The 23,244-nt window shown below is 37.3% G+C and overlaps 1 protein-coding gene across 2 annotated transcripts in view; it reads right to left on the bottom strand.

The window, feature by feature from the left end:
* PHIP (PHIP subunit of CUL4-Ring ligase complex) overlaps nucleotides 1-23,244 on the bottom strand; it is a 106,550-nt gene that overhangs the window by 20,963 nt on the left and 62,343 nt on the right. For both annotated transcript variants that reach the window (XM_082049330.1, XM_082049331.1), the window contains exons 19-27: nucleotides 22,340-22,523; nucleotides 21,535-21,658; nucleotides 13,369-13,509; nucleotides 12,543-12,619; nucleotides 11,644-11,875; nucleotides 7,577-7,696; nucleotides 3,829-3,936; nucleotides 3,306-3,430; nucleotides 3,030-3,112 (exon numbers count right to left, since the gene is read on the bottom strand). In XM_082049330.1, the coding sequence (XP_081905456.1) occupies nucleotides 3,030-3,112; nucleotides 3,306-3,430; nucleotides 3,829-3,936; nucleotides 7,577-7,696; nucleotides 11,644-11,875; nucleotides 12,543-12,619; nucleotides 13,369-13,509; nucleotides 21,535-21,658; nucleotides 22,340-22,523 (1,194 nt within the window). The remainder of the gene's footprint in view (nucleotides 1-3,029; nucleotides 3,113-3,305; nucleotides 3,431-3,828; nucleotides 3,937-7,576; nucleotides 7,697-11,643; nucleotides 11,876-12,542; nucleotides 12,620-13,368; nucleotides 13,510-21,534; nucleotides 21,659-22,339; nucleotides 22,524-23,244) is intronic.

Below are 23,244 nucleotides of genomic sequence, written 5' to 3'. Positions count from 1 at the left end.
TCACATTGTTAGATACTCAGGAACAGTTTCACATACAGTTCTAAGGCATTTCTCCTTATCCTGGCAGAAAATACCATCTGCTTTCAAAGAACATTTTTATACTGTGTCCCACAGTGCAACAAAACACCGCATGATTTGTTCCAAGTACATAAGCGTACACCAGTAAAATATTCCAAGTGACAATGCAGAGAGCAGGGCAGCACTCCAGAAGGCTCCTGGAAGAGCTGTAACATTTTTAACAGTAGTGCCTTTGCTATCTCTGCTTTAGCATTTCATACTGTCTCAAAGAAAGAGACTATTTTACCACTATTTTTACCACCCAAAAGAGGAACTGAAGAACAAAGTCTAATACACACTTGCCAGAGTTACAAGCTGGCATTAGACACTATCCTGAAACTCACATTACTTACACTGAAGGCTTGATAAAAGGCTCTGGCACTTTCGATACTTTTCGTGTAGTTCCAGTGCCTTCTATATGACAAGCGTCTAGAAATACAGTTACCGGTCCAGGAAGGAGGTGCTACCTGCACTCATAGTTTTGAGAACAGCAATGGTGACACTTGACAAGTCCCTCCTCTACTCCTGGATTTCTATCATGACAGCTGATGTGACCTCTGGCCAGGCTGTTCACATACAAGGTACAGCAGTCATTCTGCTCCTGCTGCTGTGATCTTGTGGGAAAATGTGTACGGCATGGCAGAGGGGGACAAGACCACAGATCCATAACCATCAGAAAGAGCAAAGCTCCGTGACATGTTAGTAGATGTTGACCAATCTTTGATCTTTAAACTGAAATGATCTTTAAAGAAGATATCAAGGTTTACATTTCCTATTGAATCACAAGCCTCGGGTCTTTACCACGTTCCCTACAGAACTGAAGACTAGCTGTCTTTTCGGACAACATAAAGCATGAGGTGATACAAAACTTATTAATATGGCATCATGTAATTTATACATCTATTGCTAAAGGCACACACATCCTAAGCAAGGATATAATGATGTACATCAAAGGACAAGAGCGCAATTCTTCTTTCCTGGCCAAAAAGTCAGGTAGGGAACAATTTAAAATCCAGTTTTTAACATCCAGCTGTGCCCCTTCTTCAGGTTACTTAGCTACAATGGACTTAGGAGAGTATAGCACTTGGAAAACAGCAAATACAGACCAAGGAGGCAGCATATTTACAGAAACATATGTCGTATCACTTGTTTCTACATAGGTAATCAGATACCCCATCATGTTTTTGCATAGCAATGTAGGGGAAAGGGACCTGAAGGTTCTGGTGGACAGCAGGATGACCATGAGCCAACACTGTGCCCTTGTGGCCAGGAAGGCCAATGGCATCCTGGGGTGTATTAAAAGGGGGGTGGTTAGTAGGTTGAGAGAGGTTCTCCTTCCCCTCTACTCTGCCCTGGTGAGACCGCATCTGGAATATTGTGTCCAGTTCTGGGCCCTTCAGTTCAAGAAGGACAGGGAACTGCTGGAGAGAGTCCAGCTTAGAGCTACAAAGATGATTAAGGGAGTGGAGCATCTCTCTTATGAGGAAAAGGCTGAGGGAGCTGGGTCTCTTTAGCTTGGAGAAGAGGAGACTGAGGGGTGACCTCATTAATGTTTACAAATAAATAAAGGGTATATATATATAAATATACCCTTCTCAGTGAGGGTAACAGAACACTGGAACAGGCTGCCCAGGGGGCTTGTGGAGTCTCCTACTCTGGAGACATTCAAAACCCACCTGGACACATTCCTGTGTAGCCTCATCTAAGTGTTCCTGCTCTGGCAGGGGGATTGGACTAGATGATATTTTGAGGTCCCTTCTAAGCCTTAACATACATTCTGTGATTCTGTGATATGATGCTTTCCTCGAAGCAGCAAGAAATGCTGGCACATCAGCTGCGCACGTGCCAGCCACGGCTCCTGAATGGAAGAACTGCACAAACTGAGTTGTAGCAGTACTCACTGCTACTTCACAGAAAATGTGTTTAAACAATGAGACCTGCTTTAAAAAAAAAAGGAAGGCTACCAATATCTCACTTTCAGGACCATGTCACTTCACAGAATATGCTGCTACACTGGAAAGGACTTAACAGTGCCTATCATTCTGTAAATACAGTATGATATACAAATGTCTCTCTTAGGAGAACAGAAGGATCAGTAATACTTGTTTAACCTTTTAAGTATCAGGGACAATCGAATGAGAACATATACACTTCCTGACCTCCGGGAAAAAACAAAACAAAACATAAACAACTCAGAGGATCATTTTGCTGCAATGCAGTTTTCTCCCCCAGGTTAGATTTCATTTTTGAAAGATGATCTTTGTCATCATATAGAAAAGATGACTAGGAAATGGACCTGACTGGAGGATATGCCTGTCATGGACATTCTCCAGTATCCAACACTTGGAAATAACTTAGCATGGGCAAAGTAAAATGCATCAAAAACATTCCCACATCACACAGCAGTGAACTATAGTTATATACACTTCAGTGAAGCTAAACTATATGGGGTTTAGAACAGAAATAAAACAAGTATAGAGATATGAGAAGGGTATTTCAAATGGTGGAGAAGGTGTTTCTGTATTTCCAGAAGAAATTCCGTAAAGTGGGGGAAAAAAAAAAAAAAAAAAATCACAATAATTTTAAAAAATTCTAATAACAATGAAGTTGTAAGAAGACCCGCAAACAAACAAACAAAAAGACAACCAATATGTCAGCTGCAATAAATTATCAGTTACTAATAAACACCATATTTCTAAAAAGTATTAATTCCTCTCTGCAAACACACAACCGAGATTTTCTTTGCACTTTCTTCTACTAATCACCTTCAGTATTTTGTTTGCTTGTTGTAGATTCAGTCAAGGACAAAGTAGGACTCCACATCCCATATGGAAAGAGTTTGTTCTCCAATTTCAGCACAGTACTAGAATCTTATTTACCATAATCTACTTTTTAATAAGTTACCATGAAAATAGGTAGACACTTAGAAAAATAAGCAGAAAAATCACACCAAAAAACTCCCCACAACTCACCTATGTTCCATCGCCTGTGTTTTGCATCATCAAACTGCTGCCTCAAGACGAGGAAGTCTATGACATCTGGCATATCATGGTACCTAATTAGAACAGAACACACAACTATTAAGAGATAAAACAGCAAAAGCACAAAGTAAAGCACTTAAATAAAAATTATTATTTCAAACTCAACACCTCAAAAGCAAAGTCACAATATTAATGGTATCTTTTAACTTTCAACATCACATTCCTGCAAGAAATTCCCTAATCTGAATATAATATTTCTTTCCTTACTTCATGGTGAATGATCCTCCAGTTAGTTTACCCGTATCAGGGTCAAGAAAAGCCAGTTTAAGACAGCAGAGAGTAGGCAAGCCCACTTCATACTTAATCCCAACTATTTTCATCAGCTCTTGCTCCTGGAAGAAACAGAATGTTACGTACCACCACTGAGGTTAGGAACATTATAACAACTTTCTGAAACATGAAAATATAGAGTATACTGAAACGACGAGACTTCTGCCAGAACCATCAAGTATCTGAACTTTAGTCTTTCAAAACAAGCTATTATTTCACAACATAACTTGTTTGAAAAATACTTTGCTATGAAGTGTAACCATCTCATCTGCCCAAACAGATGCAAAAAGAAGTACAGTTTAAGGTCTGATAGCATTTGACTATTTATTAAGATAACTTTTCTTCCTTATCTTGAAATACTATGAGCATGACATTAGAAACGTCTGTATTAAGGATACTTTTTTCAATTAGTTTCCAAACTGTTTTTAAGATGCAAACAAAAATGAAAAAGAAGTCATACCCGTAATTCCATTTTATGCCACGGTTGTTTCTTGGGATTAATACTATATATTTTGTTCTTCTTAGCCATTACAACGTATGCTTCATGACCTTGTCGGAAATAGTAGACCTAAAAGTGAAATGTGACAGTTATCTAAAAGACTCTGAGGAGCTGAAATGCTAGTCTATCACTGCCATACAATGTTTGTACTTTCTGTTTTATCATCAACTTTTTTTCCACTGTTTTTCTGCAAGACTTACAGGTTCTCAAAAAATTAAGTGCTAGAAAGTAGGTATCATAGAAACATTTACAGAAAAATAGGAAAGATTCAGAACACTGTTTTCCCTTTGAGCAAAATATCCTAAATTACACGTGAGGACAAAATGAAATCAGTAACAAAAGCATCTATTTATCACCGTACTATAGAACAATTCAATGACAGCAACATGAAGTCCACTAATCCATCCAGTTATTTATCACTGTAGAACAGCCCTGAGATGACAATCAAGTATCACTAAATTCATTATCAGGCTAATTATGTCCTCTTGAAACAAGAAATATATCCTAGAAGAAAAATTCAGCTGTTTGTTATTGTTCTGCTAAGATTTTGGTGATTGCTTCTGTACCAGTGAACAAACAGCTCAACACAGACATGAACAAACTGAAAACAGACATTTCAAGTGCTTATTAAATTGTTTTTCAAATCCTTCCACTATAAATTTCCATGGTTCAGACAACCAGAGCCTATTATTTTACTGAGATCCTGTCATATATGACACCATGTGGATGAATGTTTTCATTATAAACCATCACAGTAATGAAGCACTAAGCTGAAAACCTTAAACATATTCAAGGAATGTATCTGAAATGCTAAACAGAGGTTCCTCAAACTAATTAGAACAAATATCTGATGAACAACTATATCCCAGGTACAATGCATTCCAAATTAAAACCAAAAAAAACGACAAAAAAAAACACCCACACCTCTGAAAGTGCCCCACACCATAAACACAGGATTTTTATCAAATAGGAACAGGGAACAATGGCTTAAATGTAAACATATAACACAACAAAAAAAGCAGAGTGAAAAGCCCTCAGTAAGTTTTAAACTACATTTATACAAATAAATACACTAATATTTGTATTGCCATGTGCTTTCCAAAATTGTTGTCTCACAAAACACCACAAACAAGTGTCTATCAAGTTTCTACATTAACAGTTACTGAACTTCCTTAATGTTACATGGTGCTTTTGTTTTTTTAAATGGAGAAGGACTCAGTACAATTTTTTAAACTCTTGTTTTTCGGAGTATTCTATGAGCACAATATCCTTGTAGGGAAAAAACACACAGTAGTTACAGAGGGCATGAAAGCAGCGAGAATCTCCTGTGCCCTGTCAGAATCCAACTGGCAGGAAAAGGAATCAGTGCTACTGAGAGACAGATCTAAAATAATGCCAATTTCAATTACACTTTCAACATTGTGACAAGTGTTTCCTGTACCTTCCAGGGAATAAAAAAAAAAAAAAAAAAAAAAAAAATCCACTTAGTGGCACAGGCTACAAACAATTCCTCCTACACTTACTGCTTCTGCTAAACCTCTACCTGAAAATTCAACCCACTGTTTACAGAAGTGACACATTTTTATTTTGTAAATGGCTCTAAGCATTACATCCTCTGTCAGAAGAACAAATTAGAAAGATATCTGTGAAAAAATAATCTATGCCTTTTTCCTGGAAATTATATTTTTAGTCTTGATAAATTCCTTCTTCTGCATGTCTGTGTACCCAGACAAAATGGTTCTTTATTGTGTTGATGGCCGAATCCTCTAGTGAATATGCATTGTATTTCAATAACCAGACAGGGAAATTCAGTCCCATCTCTCTGATGTGTCTCCACTGTTCCTCAAGACACATGACAAAGGTCTGTAAATGGCAATATTCAGAAAGGGAAAAAGGATGGTATGTGCTATTCTTACGCACCGAGTGTAACTAAATATAGCAGTACTGGGTTTTTCTTTCTTGTTTGTACAGCTGCAAGAGAACAAATTTGAAATATCTCTCCTCCCAAATTTTGTAAAACATACCAACTATCCACCATAATGTTCAAAGGCCACATGAAACCTCTTCTCGTTCTATTTCTCTAATTAAACTGATCTTTTATTTCTGTGGATCTCAAAAGTAACTTTCTAGATAAATAGCTTCTTTTCACATCTTAAGCAAATCTGGGGAGGGTGAGTATCAGAGATAGAGTTTTAGACAGAGCTGTTTTATTACAAAGGTATTCTCCAGTGGTGCAACTACTCCTGCTTTCTAGACACAAGACAGGAAATATCCTGTCCACCAATACAAAGCATTTTTCAGCAAAAGGATGCAGTCTAGTTACATCTTCCTAGTATACACTGCACAAGCTGTTCAGCAGGTGCCACAAACCAAACACAGGGGTTTATCTTACTAAACCGATACGATGTTAAAGTCTTCTGAGTAATAGGGTACAGATAAATCCTTGGCTGCTTCACTGTATCCAGATGGTATCAGGCACCAAATATATTTATTCGGACTTGATCTTTTGAACAGCAGCCTCCAAAACATGCTTGCTGGAGGGCATAAATACATAAGCATTTTCTCCAGTTGCAACTCTCAACTTGAAGTGTTCCTTTCCTCTCTTATTAGCAATGCTGATTTAATTTTTGCATAGCTGTCCTGTGAAGTGCATTAATGAAGTGATCCAGTAAAAACAGAACTGCTGGCACAAGCAACCTCTGCTCCTGATTCCATTTCTAAGGTAGTACCTACAAACAGCTCTAGCTCAGGACCAAAGTTAATTGAATTTGCCACCACATCAAATATTTCTCCAACTGCATTCTGAAGGTGTGAGCTGTACAAGAACTCCATTCAGCACCTCAGAAATGCACTGCTACCTGAAGAACCAATGCACGACACATTACAGCACAAGCCAGCTATTTCCTCTTATTTTAACCTGAGGGGATTTTAGGAAACACGCACAGACCTTGATTTTCAGGATTGCCTTCTATCTGATACTACTTAGTCATGCAATTCACTGTAATGTTCACATGCTATACCTTCCACAATAAAAACTGGTGGGTGTCCCTTTGCTACTGTATTTTATCTGGGCCATGTTTACAAAGTGTTTACAGTCTAATTCATCTAAAAATACATATATACAAAACTTCTGTGGTTTTCTGTTGTAAGAGACCAACACAAATTTTCTGATATCAGAAACATAAGTGAAAAGGACAATATCAGTTTTAGTTCAGAATAAATGACTTAAAAACCATGAACCAACCAAACCAAACATACACCTTCCCCCCAAGAGGTTTATTTCCTGTTTTTTACTTCCAGTCCTAAACTGAAGTTTTCCAAGCAACTTAAATTCCTATTTGATTTTTCACCTCTTCTTCAGCATACAAGAAGCTCCACAACTAAGGACTAGTTTCACTAAGTAAAGCATCTCATACAGCTTGTATACACCTGTCATAAAGAAATCAACACACTGAACACAGTACAAGAAGGAATATTACCTCAACAGCATGGAATAAAAAAAATCAAAGAAACACTATACAGAATATTTTTTAAGTATGAGAAAGACTAAAGGAAGTGAAAGCAAATTTTAGCCAGATCAAAGAATGTTTTGAAGAAAATCCAAAATATTCTGATAATAAGTCTCTGGAAAAAATGCAGAGATTAATATAAAAAAGGCCAAAAAAAAGCTGAAAGAAGCAAGAACACAGAGGAAGAAAAACTACAATACCTCATCCCCCATCTGTGGCACAAATGGGCACCGACGAGGAACAGTGTCTGTAATCCATGCTGACGGCAGCCATTCTTCTAGTGTCAAACCATTTTCTGCCAGAACTCCTACAGCCAGCCTCTGAAGAAAATGCACACAGATTAACATAAATAAACTAACAATTGGGGAACCTTTTTATTTTAAGAAGTGTTCTATTAAAATCAACTGCTATTTCTTAAGTATATTTAATGTAAAAAGAAAATCATTGCCAGTGTGAAAATAAATCTTACTTAACAGCTTACAACCATCACCAAGACCAAAAACATTAATAATCTGAAAAACTAAGTGTGTTTTTTTAGTTTGTTGGGTTTTAGAATCATAGAATCATTTCAGTTGGAAGAAACCCTCAGGATCATCGAATCCAACCATAACCTAACCTAACTCTAGCACTAAACCATGTCCGTAAGAACCTCGCCTAAATGCCTTTTAAACACCTCCAGGGGTGGTGACTCCACAACTTTCCTGGGCAGACTGTTCCAATGCCTGACAACCCTTTCCATGAAGAATTTTTCCTAATATCCAATCTAAACCTCCCTGGCACACCTTCAGGCCATTTCCTCCTGTCCTAGCACTTGCTACTTGGGAGAAGAGACCAACACCCTCCATGCTACAATCTCCTTTCAGGTAGTTGTAGACAATGATAAGGTCTCCCCTCAGCCTCCTTTTCTCCAGGCTAAACAGCCCCAGCTCCCTCAACTGCTCCTCATGAGATTTGTGCTCCAGACCCTTCACCAGCTTTCTCATCCTCCTCTGCACTCTCTCTAGTATTTCAATGTCCTTCTTATGATAAGTGGACCAAAAGTGGACACAGGATTAAAGGTGTGGCCTCACCAGCGCCAGGTACAGTGGCACAATCACTTCTCTAGTCCTGCTGGCCACACTATTCCTGATACAAGCCAGGATGCTGTTGGCCTTTTCGGCCACCTGGGCACACTGCTGGCTCATGTTCAGCCGGCTGTCAATCAACACCCCCAGATCCTTTTCTGCCAGGCAGCTTTCCAGCCACTCTTCCCTGAGCATGTAGCACTGCCTCGGGTTGTTATGACCCAAGTGCAGTGGTGGTGTTGGGGTTCTTCTAACAAAGCCTGAATTTATTGACACTCCAGTAACTACACCTCATGCCCAAAAAGATAAAACTGAAACGTGCCATTCTCTTTAACTAAATTAATAGAGTAGACTTGGCTCATAAGACATTACAACTATACAGCTGCCTCCAAATTAAGGAACACAAAATTAAGAAGAAGATATTTAAGAACATAAACAGAGGTAAAGCATGTGGCAATGATCCCAAATGGGTACATCCCCGTGACCTACTGGCTTTTTTCACTATAATGTGCTGTGGAATTATATTTTCAGATGTTATATCCACATAACATATTTCCAAGTAACAAAGCTCACTGCAGTTGCAGGTCCTGGGTGCACCCTGCAGGTCTGTATCTAATAGGCTAGAAAAAGCAGGTTTTCGTACAACTGTCCAAGCAAGGTTGCTTTGAAATTATTCACATCATCTTGTGCACATACAGAAAGCAACCTTGGACAGTTGTACAGAAATCTACCCTATATAGTCACTGATAGAAGACTCCGCACCCCAGCCTGCTAATGGGACCCTCCAAGTGTGACCCCATTACACTAATTCAAATATGGTTTCACCAGGATGGGAATTGCTTTGAGTGCAGCCCTGGAGCACTGGTGGGTAGCACAGGAAAAAGCATACACACAGTCAAAAACAAACAAAAATCAAACCAGAACCTCTCCATTGCAATAAATCACTAACATAGAAGCACCTTGTAGATCTTCAGATTCAAGCAACTCTGTCTCAGGAAAAACTGATGCAGTGCACCAAAGCAAAGTTGGTCTAGGTCATTGGTAAATTGTGGGAAGGTAACAAGAAATAGCCTTTAAACATAAAATCTTCCCTTGTTGTAATTTCACACATTAATCACCAGTTTAAGACCCTCTGGAAGCCAAACCTGAACTCAATCATCAGGAACAGACTAGTCTCAGTGAATTTGTCTAATCATTTCTGAAACTCTACTACATCTTCAGTAATTAGTTCCACAACTTGATTACATGCTCAGGTTGTTTGGGGTTTTTGTTTGCTTTCAGGGGGTGGAAGTGGAATGAGGAAAGGGCTCTTTTTTTGAGTTTCATGTCTGTCATTGGGTGTTACATCTGACTGTAGCAAAATAAGGAACAAAATAATTCATTTATTCATTTCTAAATCATTCATAGTTTTATTAAAGTGTTTTAATGTATCTCCTCCAAACTCTCCCTTTTAAGAGTCAGCCTCTTTGTGTCTGTCCCAAAGAAAAAAAAAATATTCTGTACCCTTTGGTCTTCCTGGGTGCTCCTTTCTTGCCCTTCTTCACTGCTGTATCAGTTTTTAGATTGCTTTCTAGTAGACGGGGATTAGAAATGGATGCACCATCAAGATCTCAACAGTCCAATCATTAATAGAGAAAAATAACTCCTTTCTTAATTTCTCTGATTCTGTGCCTGGCTACAAAGATGGTCAAACTTCTTTCCTCAATGGAAAGTCCTAATTTGATTCAAGGTTCAGGAATCAGGAAGAACCTTCTGTCAGAGCAAGGGTTGTGAGCTCTCTGCCCAGGAAGGAGGTAGAGTCTCTACCACAAGGAACTTCAAAAACAAGCATCTGTCAGGAATGACAGGTAAAATTAATTCTACCTAGGGGCACAAGGAAGAGGTATGGTTTTCTGGTATTCCTATCAGCCTAATATTTCCTCATGATTCAAGAAAGGAGCAAGACATCTTTAAAAATATGAAATACCTAAGTCTTACATTTTTTGAATCAAAAACCTCCTGCAATCTCAATAACTGGGACCAAAGCAGATATAAACTTCCCAAAAACACTCAGGTCAGCTTCAATTTAAGTGGAAATAGTTGGCTGTCAGCCAGTACTATATTTTATAATAAAAAGCTAAACTAGCTTTTGACCATTGGAAAAACAAAAACAAAACAAACCCACACCATCTGTTTTCCTGATCTCATACCTTCTTCTGTTTTCAGACTGTGTAAATATCAAGATACTATTAGTATTGACACTACAACAAATGACTGTGTACAATCAACAGAAAGTACCCTAATTGAAGAGTAAAGACATGCCTAATATCCTGCACGCTGTACCCAGGATCCACAGTAAAGCTGATATTATGCCAACCTGCATATTTAAACAGCTGTTTTGTCATTCTACCTTCTAATGAGGAACAAAATATTGAAATAATGATCTTAAGGAATGCTGAGGACTCCTAATCTTATAAATAAACAAAATACAGTTATTTAGTTACTTAGATTATACAGTTTGTTTCCTTGGGTATAGCAAAAGAACGGCTATGAGCTTATGAAAGCAATTAGCATCTACCAGATAGATTATTCTTGGTCTCTGTAAAAAAAGAATGAAGAAACCAAGTTTTCTGATCTAACATTTAATTAAAAACAAAACAACCCTCTCCAAAACAACAATACATTGAAAATAACAAAAATGACTGAAAATTTCCATGTACTGGTCTAAACTGGAATGACAAGGTTATATTAGAAAGCAAACAAAACACAGACAAAACCCTGATGAAGCTAAATTCCCCAGGAAGGAAGCACAGTGGCAAGCATAATGCAAATATCACACATCATGGTACAAACTGATAGGAAAAAAAAAAAAAAAAAAGACAACATGATTGTGCAGACCTAAAAGAAATTGCAGTACAGCTGAAAAAATACAGGTACATGTTATACCAATACTCAATACATCCATAGAACAGAAGTTTCTTGGTCTGAGAAAAATGGCATTAAGAATATTATAAATGTCCCTTAAGTGAAACACATCAAATTTAGAAACTGTATCATTACAGTGATCTATCATTTGACCTAGGAGAGTCGGTAATTATCATTTGTTATGAGTGAAAGTTATGTGTTTTCAAATTAGACAATATGAAGTTGTAACTGAATCATTCATCTAATTATTTTTAAGACAGCAGGAGTGAGCATCCTGTAATATACAAAGAACCTCTAACCTTTTGTTTTCTCTCTTTGGGTTTCCTCTTCTTTGGTGATGTTGATGGTCCATCTTTCTCCTCAATGCCCTTTTTCCTTTCCTTTTTAATTTGTTTCTTTTGTTTTTCAGGTCCTTCTTCATCCTCTGAACTACTTTCTGCTTTCTTTGTTTTAATTTTAGGAATTTTCTTTGGTGGTTGCAAATTGATTCCTGCATCTGCCGTCCAGTCGGAATAATCACTGGAGTAGTCACTGCATATGATAGATTATAGTTAACTGTCTAGATCACTAAAATACTTTAATAGTTAAAACCAGTGCCTAAACCCCTAAATTCTCTCTACAAATTAAATGGTACTAAACCAAAAGCCTTGAGACCATCTTGCAAGAAGCTTAACTTCTAGCATCACTATAAGTAAATCCACTGTTTACTTGGTGGTCAGTTCAAGACGATACATGTTAAAGTCTGGATACTGTTCTCAGGACTTCTGGCTATGAATAGCTTTGAACAAAAGTTATAAAAAAAAAAATCTGCTAAAGAAGAAACAAATAATGTGTGGAAGCTACTTCAAGCTCTGCCCTCTGACTTCAAGCCAAGGGTCAGCAGAGGCAGTCACACAACTCAGACTGACAGTCATAGGAAACTGCTACCACATGCCTGAAGTGTGCCTGTGCTTGCAAAGAATTACCCTTCTGCAAAACCAACCAGAAACAATTCTGCTTCTGACAAACAAGGATGACACCTTCCCTAAATTTCAGTTAGTAATACAGCTGAAAATTAAATCCATAAAGTTTTAAGCCCTTTTTAGTATTTTCTTCTAAATGTGCTCAAGTTTAAGTCATTGCTCATTAACTGGTTACAGAGAAAATTACTTAAAATTTATCAGCAGGACTTCTCTCTGTAAGGTATAATGTCACTTACCTAGAACTGCCATCACTGTGCCATGCTCTTTCATCATCTTCTGACGTTCCACCACTGGCAACAACAACTTCCCCTTCCTAACAAGAACAGGTGGTGCAGAAGAGGAGGCAAGGGAAAAGAAAACATTTTCTTTGGAACTCAAAAAAGTTATAATACATGACAACATGACTAGGACTCTTCTAGGCTTTCAATGTATTATATATTATTTCAGTTTGCAGATAGTTACTTTAATTTAATGGACTTAATTAAATGAAAATACCTATGCCTGGACACACACAGTGTAAAGCAACATTTTTTTAACATATAGCCAGTGGATATCTCAGTGCTTCTAAATCTCCATTTTTAAATGTTAGCTTACCTTTTTGAAAATTATTTCCTGTTCTTTTTCTGTAGTATTTCCACGTCTTCTCAATATGAAACAAAAACCTAGCGCAAACTTTATCTACTTGTATTACTACTTTCTCCACTGTAGCTAAAAAAGCACAAAATGTTTGAGGCTGGTGACGACCTTGGGAAGTCGTATTATCCCATCTCCTTGTTCAATCTGAGACACGCTGATTAGGCTTACAAATATAGGGAAGATTCAACATTGCACTTTGAAAAATGCCCTTACAAATTAGTATTTCTCTCTTCTGTCAATTACTTTTTAGGCAAAACTAAACACATACAACAGCATGTGAGAACCTAATTCGACACCACTTTTTAAAGAGAGAAAATGCACAGTTAAGTTAGCTGAGTTTCCACTAGAAACAATGTTTAATTAACTGAAGCAGGATCTTAAAGAGCAGAAATGGAACAAAGTTTGACTCATGAATAAGGATCTTACATCTGAGGAACTGTGTCCATTTTCTAACTCTTCAGCAGGCCTTGCAGTTTCTTCTACTGCGTATCTTGTACGGTAGGTGTGCTGATTAGCTTGCTGTTTTCTTGAGTCGCTAGTGTCTAGTAAATGTTCATGAGAATGGTTCTGTGAAGACACAAAAGTCAAAAGTATACGTTTTATTAATACATAGCATTTTCTTTAATAATAGTATTCCAGGAGGCAACTTTGGCAGTAAAAAAAAGATACAGGTTTCAACATCACAAAATTCAAAACAGGCCACAAGTCCAAAACTAAGGAGCTGCTGAAGAAAACAATTCACATGCATAGTTGAATATTAGCACTAAGTAGTTCAGTATATTCTGGAAATAATTAAAGTTTCTTCCCAGATAAAGACAAAAATTTTCTGTTCTAATTATTAAAACTCCTCATTCTTTATACGGTACATACCAGTCAACTACTGATAGGCTGCTAAGAGCTTGTAGCTCAAAATTACACTAAAAACAGCCATCAGAGGAAAGGGGACTCTTACAGAGAATTCCAGAGTGTGTTATTTTGCAATTGAGGGGTCAGATCTGTTAGAAGAGAGGCCCATATAGTAATACATCCCTTAGCATATACGGATGACTGTTAGAAGTAAGGGCCTTTAAATGGTGCAGTGATGCATGGAAAAGTTCAAATGGATGAGTCAGTTGGAAGGAATCTGAGTTCTTACGAAGCTCAGAAGAATGAAATAAGGTTATAATTAAGAAACACTTTACATCCCAGCATAAGGAGATTTTTTTCCTCCTGTAAAACATACATAATGCAAACACTTGCTCTCAACTCAAAGTGTGTAATCTTGCATTAGTCCCCCAACCCCCAGCAAAAAATTAAGAGCTACAATCTCAGTTTCAAGAGTTTTGAACTATTTTTTTTGGCATGCTTATTCAAACTTCAGCTGAGCTCAGACCAAATAACAGTTTCCGGACACATTCCTAGATGCCACAAAATAAGGTACACTTCCCCAGCGCTCTCTTTCTTGCACAAAGGAAGCCTCAGATACCTGTTAGGTGCTGATATGGTTGAAAAAAACAGACCCAGAGATAAAGCAAGCAGAACCAAAGCAAACCACAGAAAAGTACTCATATTACCAAAGCCTTCTAGTAGGGAAGACTGCTTGTATCTATTACTCTCGTTTTGTTTTTTTTTTCTGTGAAAAGAGAGAGAGTATCTTTCCTGTCATGTATGATCAAAGTTGGTTCATGAGGTTAAATTTTCTCATTGAGGAAAAGATCACCACACTTTTTGTGAAAACTAAAACTTGGCTAAGCAGCAGTAACTAAGATTTGGTTTTCTTTAGCCACAACAATTTTCCTTAAAATGAAGAACTCTGGCAGGTAGAGCTTTTCTCCTACCCTTCCTGCCAGAAGATACATGTTTTTCAGGTGTGACTGCAACAGTTCAGTAGAGTAGGCCAGCATGCCAATCTGTACAATTGCATCACAGTTTTCACCGAAGCACACAGAACGAACACAACCTGCTTTATGTTCTGTTCAGTGAGCACTGTGTTTCTGTTTTTCTGTCTTGTGAATTCTAGTTGGGGAAGCTACCACTGGCAGCACAGCTACCAGAGACACTTCTGATGGGACTGCTCAGCAATCGCTATTTTAACACTGCCCAAGGCTTTTGAGACCTGGGGCATTCCTTCTCCTGTATTCAAACTAGCAGCACGTGATCTCCTCAAGCTGCTCTCGGAGGCAGCCCTAAGACCAAGCCCATCACACAGCCTGCTGTCCCTCAGCCTTCTGGGGTTGCTCACCTCTCATCAAGCTCTCAAGATTCATTGCTGGAGCAGAGAGGTCACAAAAGCTAGTGTTAGAGCAACTTGCTTCTGCTGCTGAATTGTGACGTGTTTTAAAGCCCATCTGCCTCTTACCATCATGAAACACGGACAACAGAACAGAATCACATAACCCCAATGAAACAAATTAGTCAAGTATCCTGTACAATAATAAGGCTGTATTTTGCAGAGCTCTATTACAGCCAGACTGTAATGCTCATCTTTGCTTTAGAAACAAAAGTCCTAAAAAATCTACATCCCCTTTCTATTCAGAGGTGAGATTTCTCTCAAATAGGCATTATAAATATAGCTTTTCCATGCTTATACTAGAACTATGGATCCTTGGAAAACTGAAGTGCTTTGCATTACTCCTTGGTTTTGGGAAGAGTTCTTCTCTTTTGGTAGTTCAAAGCTTGAGGAAAAAAAGAAAGTATCCCACACCTCACAACCCCTCCAAAATACCATTCCTTTATGAAAGTAACATTACTGTATAAATACTGTGCCATAGTGATGCCAAAGGGTAACAAACTGCTCTGGGAAATGCAATGCCAAAACAAGAATGGAGAAAAAAAAAAATAAAAGATAAAAACAGAACCACAGGTAGTCATCCATAAGTAACAGAATGACTTAAGTTTGAAGGGACTTCTGGATGTCACCTTGCCCAACCCCACTACTCAAGCAGGGACCAGAAAAGGCACCACAAGGTATACAGCTCCCACATCTTACAAAAAAAATGTATTTTAACAGCACTCTTATTTAACATAGCTTTGCCAAAATCTGATGAGAAGCTGCAGGTCAGGCAAATCTTTATTTACTTGGGGGAAACTGGGGTTGGGAGGGAAGGTGCAGGAGGGGAGTGTGTTTCAAGTGTGAATGTTTGACTAAAAAGATAAAGTATTACAAGCTTCTTCTGACAACAGAATACACCACCAAAATTTTCAACGACTGAGGAAGCAGAGTTAATGGTCTTTGCCCCCAGCCCCATATATATCCTAAAGAAACAGCTTAAAATTGGACTCTCAACTTTAACAGAAGGCTTGGAAATAAAGCCAGGATAACCTATGATTTGATGCTCAATCATCAGTCTCTCTCAATACCCTTTGGTGAACAGTCATACATGCTGACAAGTACCTTGTATCACATCCAAGGTTTCCAGTCAATATCAGAGCACATCTATAAATACACTAGAAATTAGAGCTGCTGTCAGAACAGTTTTTCTGTGAAATACGAATGATGGTATTCCCTGTATTTGAGAGGGATAGATACACAAACATGTCACCTGGGCACTGCTGAGGGTCTTTGTAACACCATTTGTGAAAGCCACAGTGAAAACGCAGTGGTGCCTTGACAACTCAGACCACTGCATTTTACTGTCCCTACAACCCTGACCGTACCAGGAAGCACAGCTTTGCTGCGCTTTCACACAGGGTGCAGCAATTTTGGAAAGCTTTGGCTGTAGCAATTATATAGTATTTCCTCACCAGCAGTATCTACTCTTTATCTGAAATCGGATCCTCCTTCCTTAAGACAAAAGGAATTAGCCTCTACTAGAAAGTTTAACAGGGGCAAGGCACAAGTGTATGTCCAGTGTCAGAAGCCCAACACTAAATAGATGCTCACAGCCTCTTTAAGACAAAGAAAAGAATCTTTGGCTTTTTTGTCTGCATATGCTTTTTACAACACCACATTTGACATGTTATGCTGAAAAAAAAAAAAAAGCAATTTCTGAAACAGCATACATAACTGTTTTCATTCTTGACTAGAAATGCTCTTAGAATTCTTCAACACAATATTTATCTCTGCACTTAAATGTGCCCTTATTGAATTTCAGTTCTTTTTTCTGGAGAGGGATACTTTTGCATTAGCCAGGTTGATAATATACACTTTCATCCATGTTTAACATTCTTGAGTGATCATGAGTTCTCCCCAGGTGATAAATACAACAAATCCCCCATACTGTTAGTGTATAAAGCAGTTTTTATTTCACAGAACGGTGAGGTTGGAAGGGAGCTCTGGAGGTCATCTTGCCCAATCCCCTGCTCAAGCAGGGCCACCTAGAGCCAGTTGTCCAGGAGCACGTCCAGGCAACGCCTGAGTATCTCCAAGGTTGGAGACTTCACAGCCTCTCTGAGCAGCCTGTGCCAGTGCTCAGTCTCCCTCAGAGTGAAGTAATTCCTGACGTTCAGGCAAAACCTTCCTCATTTCAGCAGTTCGTGGCCACTGTCTCCTGTCCTGCATTTCCTCCTTAGCCAAAGAGCACATTCCCCTTCCACATTCCCCTCAAGTCTGGATGGGTGCTTGTAATTACTTAGTTTTCACTCTTACCACATCACATATGTGTAAGTAATTAGTGAGAACTGTTCCAAAAGCAGTGAAGATAATGGACACTAAGTGCTAATCTATCGGGGCTTAGATTATTTTCCTCTTAACATCTTGCTGATTTACCTAGAAGTTGTGTTTAAATAACATGGTAAGTGGAAAAATACCTACTAAGGAACACAACTAAGCAAAACAACACACACATTTCTCCTTACTGGTTCCTGTTAGCTTACAATAGTCACGTGCACCTGTAATAGAGGCCTTTGCTTACTTTTGTCCACCCATAACTATCTCCAATCCTAATTCTTTGAAATTTCTGCTTATAACGTCCACTTAATGGTAATGAGAAATATTTCCAGTTTTGTCATTTTTTTTACTAACACACATACACCACATCAACCCTCTATTGTACAGAAATTTCATGCTCTTTAGTAATTATTCAAATGCTCTGTAAACCCAGTAGTTTAATCAAGTAATACTCTAATGACTTGGACCAGGAACATTCACCTACGCATGTTATTTATGTCACTTCTCATCTTCGGCATGGTCCTAAAGATATATATATATATATGTATATGTGTGTATATATATATATATGTATATAAGTGTTTTTGTTTAATAATAATCAGAGAAAATCCTATTCTTCACCAATGACTTTGAAAGTCAAACTGAGATTCTAAACACTATTCAGGTCAAAATACCCAACAGGTTCTCCCACACAACTCCATTAGTCCCTCAAGCAATCACATACAAACACTTCTCAGCACGACCTATGTCTAAGAAATGTGGCATTTTAAACTTCAAATAGCAGAATACTTATGTGATTTCCATTAAGCTGCAGATATTGTTAAAGAAGAAAGACTGATCTATAATTCTGTACTACTTTTAACACACTCTATAATGACCCTAGACTAAAAATTAGTAATAGGACTTTGGAATCTCCTCAAAAAGTAATTACAGCTGCTCTGTGTTCTTCCTTATTGACCTACACTTTAGCTTGTAATCCAAAATGCCAACATTTGTTCCTGCCCTCCTTTTCACTTTACTTTGTATTTTTGACTCCTTTCGGTTCAAAGGGAATGGAAGAAAATATTATTTTATAATTATTATATGAACATAACTGGTAAATTTCAAAAGCTGAGAGAAAAATTAGTATTTCCTACTAGTATGAATATAAATAAATTTGTTTACTCTGTTCCCAGACCAGCTGACAGTACTGTAGAATGACACTCTTCCTAGAATTCCTGACACTGTAATTCTTAGGTCTATAGATTACTGGAAGATAACATTTTCCCCTATATTTTGTTTGAGGTGTTCCCCATCTCCTCTACATCATAACTTCTCTCATTAAACCCGTAAGAATTCACTATGCAACACAAAAGGACTGTACTCTTGCAATACTACTGTAATATAGATTACACAGTATCAGTATCGAAACCTACTGCATGCATTCACAGAAAAGATTTACACAGTACTTTCCAGTTCTATCTTCAGTCTAACACAGCTTCTATTTAAAGCCACACAGTCACTGTAAAGAACAGCAACAGAAGAGCTGCTATAATTAAGTTATTAATTTATATTTAAAAAAAACCAGAACATTTAAAATATCACACATCAGGTTTTGGAGTACAGTCAGTCTTGCTTCTCTTACCAGGTGTTTGATTTTAGTATGGACACTACCAAAACTGACAATTCCAACTCACCATTCCTGTTGTTCAGATACTACTGAGAAAAAGTGTTGCTCATGCCAACCATAAGCAACAACAACAATCACTAAAAACTGAGCAGTTTATTTAACTGGGAGACTCAATCACATGAGATCAAGTATCATTTTCTTTTTGCAAATTTGTTTATTTAAAGCCCATGTGATACCTACTAATTTCTGAATACCTCAGATTTATCACAAGTTATATGAATTACTGTACTTCTCAGCAAACCAAGCCCTGCAAAAAGGGACACATCTAACGCAGAATAAACTATGGAAGAATATGTCATTTTTATCCCGAGTTGCCATTAAAAAATATCCTGTAGGGTTTAAGAAGGATTTATTTAAGTGTTCTGAAACTGTTACTGAATTCAGGAATAATTCTTATATGGAAAATTTACTGACATACTCAAGTGCAGAGACCAGGGCTGTCTGCTTTTTGCTGTATTTCCTCAGGATGAAGGTGGGAAGTGACTAAAGGATTTTCCAGGTTCTCTCTCCCGCATTCTGGGCATCAGAACCCAGACCACAGACCCTCCAGGGACTGAGACAAAAGAAAGATGCACTCTTTTGGGTAAATGTAGGAAACTGAAGCAAGGCCTTCCCAAGCTATTTTTTGCTCTGTAGGATTTTAAGGACATAAATATGGCGCTCAAAATGATCCAGTGATGTCTTTAAAGTCTGGAGACTAAAAAATTTCTCCTCTGAGAAAAGATTTGCAAAAACATGAAATAAAGGTAATTGCTGAAACCAAAATGCCTAACCAACTAGCCTACTCTGCTATTTTTATGTCCTAGTGATATAATAGGTAAACTGTAACCCAGTTAGAAATTTAATGGTAACATGGTAGGAATTCACATTGTCAGGAAGGATCTTTTGACTAGGCTGTAGCTGAAGAAAAAAAAAAAAAAAAAAAAAAGCCCTGAGCAGTGTAATTGTTTAATTAAACTAAAAGTCTATAATTCAGCACCAAAACACATCCCTGCAAGAAATATCTTTGTAAACTTCTGAATTTGTGAGGCCCATTTGCTATTATTTCCGAGAGAAAAATAGGAGTTACCAAGATTTCTGATGCCCTGATATATAATTAATGAGCCCTGCCATGCCCACCTCCAAAACCCTAAGTGGCACAGAGCTTCTTCCTTCTCTGTACAATAACTGCAGATACAATGAAAAAATATTTGTTCACTTTATCCTGGGCAAACACAGTGTTGGTGACTGCAGCATTGAAATTAGCATATCAATACCATTTCTTAGGACAGCAATGCACAGAATTCTAATACAAGGAAGAAACTGAAGAAAAAATTAAGAAATTTAGTGAAGAAATTAAAAATTATTAGGGGACTGTTTGGGAGTGGGGAAGTGTTCATCTCACTTCTTTTGAAAGCTTTCCTTTGAGTATGAAAAAGAAGCAAAACCAAACACTCAAATTTAGTATCAAGTAGAAACACTTGCCCATCTTAAGTTTATTCTTCCTACTGCATATAAAATTAATTTACCATTATTAAAAACTACTGAAGCAGTACTAGAGCATCTGAAATTTACTTATTTTCAGATTGCTTTTGATCTCAATCCCTTCCTCTCCAAGAAAATGAATAATAAAGGCATTAAGCACAGTACTCTGATGAAGTTAAGACGTGCACAGCTTTTTGTATGCTTGTTCTTAATATTTCATTTCTTCATTTTTCCACCCTGAACTGCATGTGATATTTACTTCTCCATGGACAAGTTGCAGCATTCTTGAAGGTCTACATTTTACTAAGCTTTTGATTAAGGGTGAAAAAATCTAGAATAAACATACTACAAAGACAAGAGTATGGATTCTCCTTTACAGTGGCCTAAAATTTACTTCCTTCACTACAAAATACAGTTGGTTATTCAGCTAGAGAAGCACAGATAAGCAAGCCAGATGCATAGGTAAAAGAACTTTCTAACAAACAAGGCATAAAATTATTTTTTGTAAATATAGAATATATATCCTTCACACTTTTTTACCAATGTAAAGACATTAATTACATTTTTTTGCAAGTTATATGAACACACCAAGTTAAGTCATCAAAAAATGCACTCCAGCTCCAGCAAAGAGCATGACTTTCCCTAACACTAGATTCACAGATCTCTCACTCAGATGGTTCTACAAGCAACCCCCTTTGTTTATTCAGAACATAATGAAACATCAGTAGAAACACGCTTTCTCATTCTGGGGAGATAAACACATTCCTGTACCCCTGGTTTTTAAATTTAAAACTGAGAAGAACAATGTAAATTTACGTGGCCTAACACACCCAGTTAAATTTTATGCTTATTAGTGCAAGTGACTACTTACCTTAGAGAAAGTCGGTATTTTGTTTTCTCTTTGAATGTGACTTATGACATGTTTTCTTTTCTCTTCTGACCGATATACCCTTACTTCTTCTTCTCCCTTTGCTGTTCTCCATTCTTCCTGCCTACTGAAAAAAGAAAATTGAGATGTTTATTTTAAAGCAAAATACTACAAGTGAGAGGATTTATTCCAAATCAAGGTATAAATGTTCAATATTTATAACAGTCTTTGAACAACAGCTCTTCTATTTACAGTCAGAATGTGGCTTCAAAATAACCCTTTCTGAAGAAAGTAAGATTTCAATTTTAATTCAAAAAGCTAAAGCAGTTTGTTTGATTGTGGCTAGTAGGGTTTTTTGACTTATTGATTTAAGTATTCATCACTGGAGTTAATTACTGAACAAAATAAATTTCCAGTTTGGAAATAAAAATTAACCTCAGGCACCTAATGGATTAGGTCAGTGCCTGAGCCATAAAATGCCATAAATTAGCAGCAACAAATTGAGTTAAAATATATCGTAATAATATGCTACAAGTCAGAAAACATTGAGGCAGCTAGATCCCATTGCATATGCAAGTTATATTATTCCATCATTAGTTAAACAGTCAATTTTTATTCATAATACGTCTATAATCCCAAGATTTTTCAACAGCAACTGATTTCAAACTGAAAATGATTTTGTAAAAAAAATAAGACCACAGAACAGATAAATACTACACATAGTTGTAAGACAATGTGAATTCCAAAACTGTTCAATATAATTAAGTTCACCAAACTAAAATTCACTGCAAACTTGGCCTTTGTTTACCTGGCCACACCAGAAGACAGTTCAGGCACTACAACCCTGCGACTCCAAGCCACAAGGTCCCGCTCAGTGGCTATTTCACTTCTTGGGGCGTTGCTATGCATCTGCCGCACACCTTCAATTTGTCCACTACGCCTTAATCCTATATTTGGTGGTGAATGTACTTCTGAGGTAGAACTTATAGATCCTAAAAAGTCAAAAAGTGATAGCTGTACTTGATCTGAAACTCTAAGGGAAGCATTTAAAAACTCAAAATGAAAGGAGAAAAAACATTTTACTTGATCTATTATTGCAAAAGAAATCAAATATTAACTGAATATAACTATTTCAGCAATTTCTACAGTCACTACAACACACACACACACACACTTAAAACAGCTACGAGGCTGCAGTATTCTGTTTAAAAGTTCACATTGAAAAGGACGTATCAACAAACTGAAGTGAAGCAACGTTTCATTGGTTTGCTTTTCTCTTGAAATACTTTTGAAAATATTTATGTGAAGTCAATTATTGCTACTGCACTCTACATGCATATTGTATCACTGTGACCCATTATATCACACTGAATCAGTGTATTCCTTAAACAGTCTTCTACCTTAAAAAAAATGAAGCCACAACACTGGAAATTATTAAGAGGCCCAGCTGTAAAATTTACAGGCAAGAAATTGTAAGAAATTTGTACACACATAAAACTACACACCCACACACAAAAAACCAACAAACCACCCCCCACACACACACACAAAAATCAACCAAAAAACAACATGTATGCAAGACCCTTCAAACACCTACATTGTAGCAGAATTTCAACATTTTTCCACATTCTTCCACACACAAACTATTTTTGCTTACTTGAGTAGATTGCCAACCATGACTTTTTAAGTGTTAAAAACTACTGTGTAATCTAG

Source organism: Streptopelia decaocto (assembly GCF_964273445.1).
Source record: "Streptopelia decaocto genome assembly, chromosome: 3".
Classification (NCBI taxonomy): Eukaryota; Metazoa; Chordata; class Aves; order Columbiformes; family Columbidae; genus Streptopelia; species Streptopelia decaocto.
This window is presented reverse-complemented; position numbering and strand designations above follow the sequence as displayed.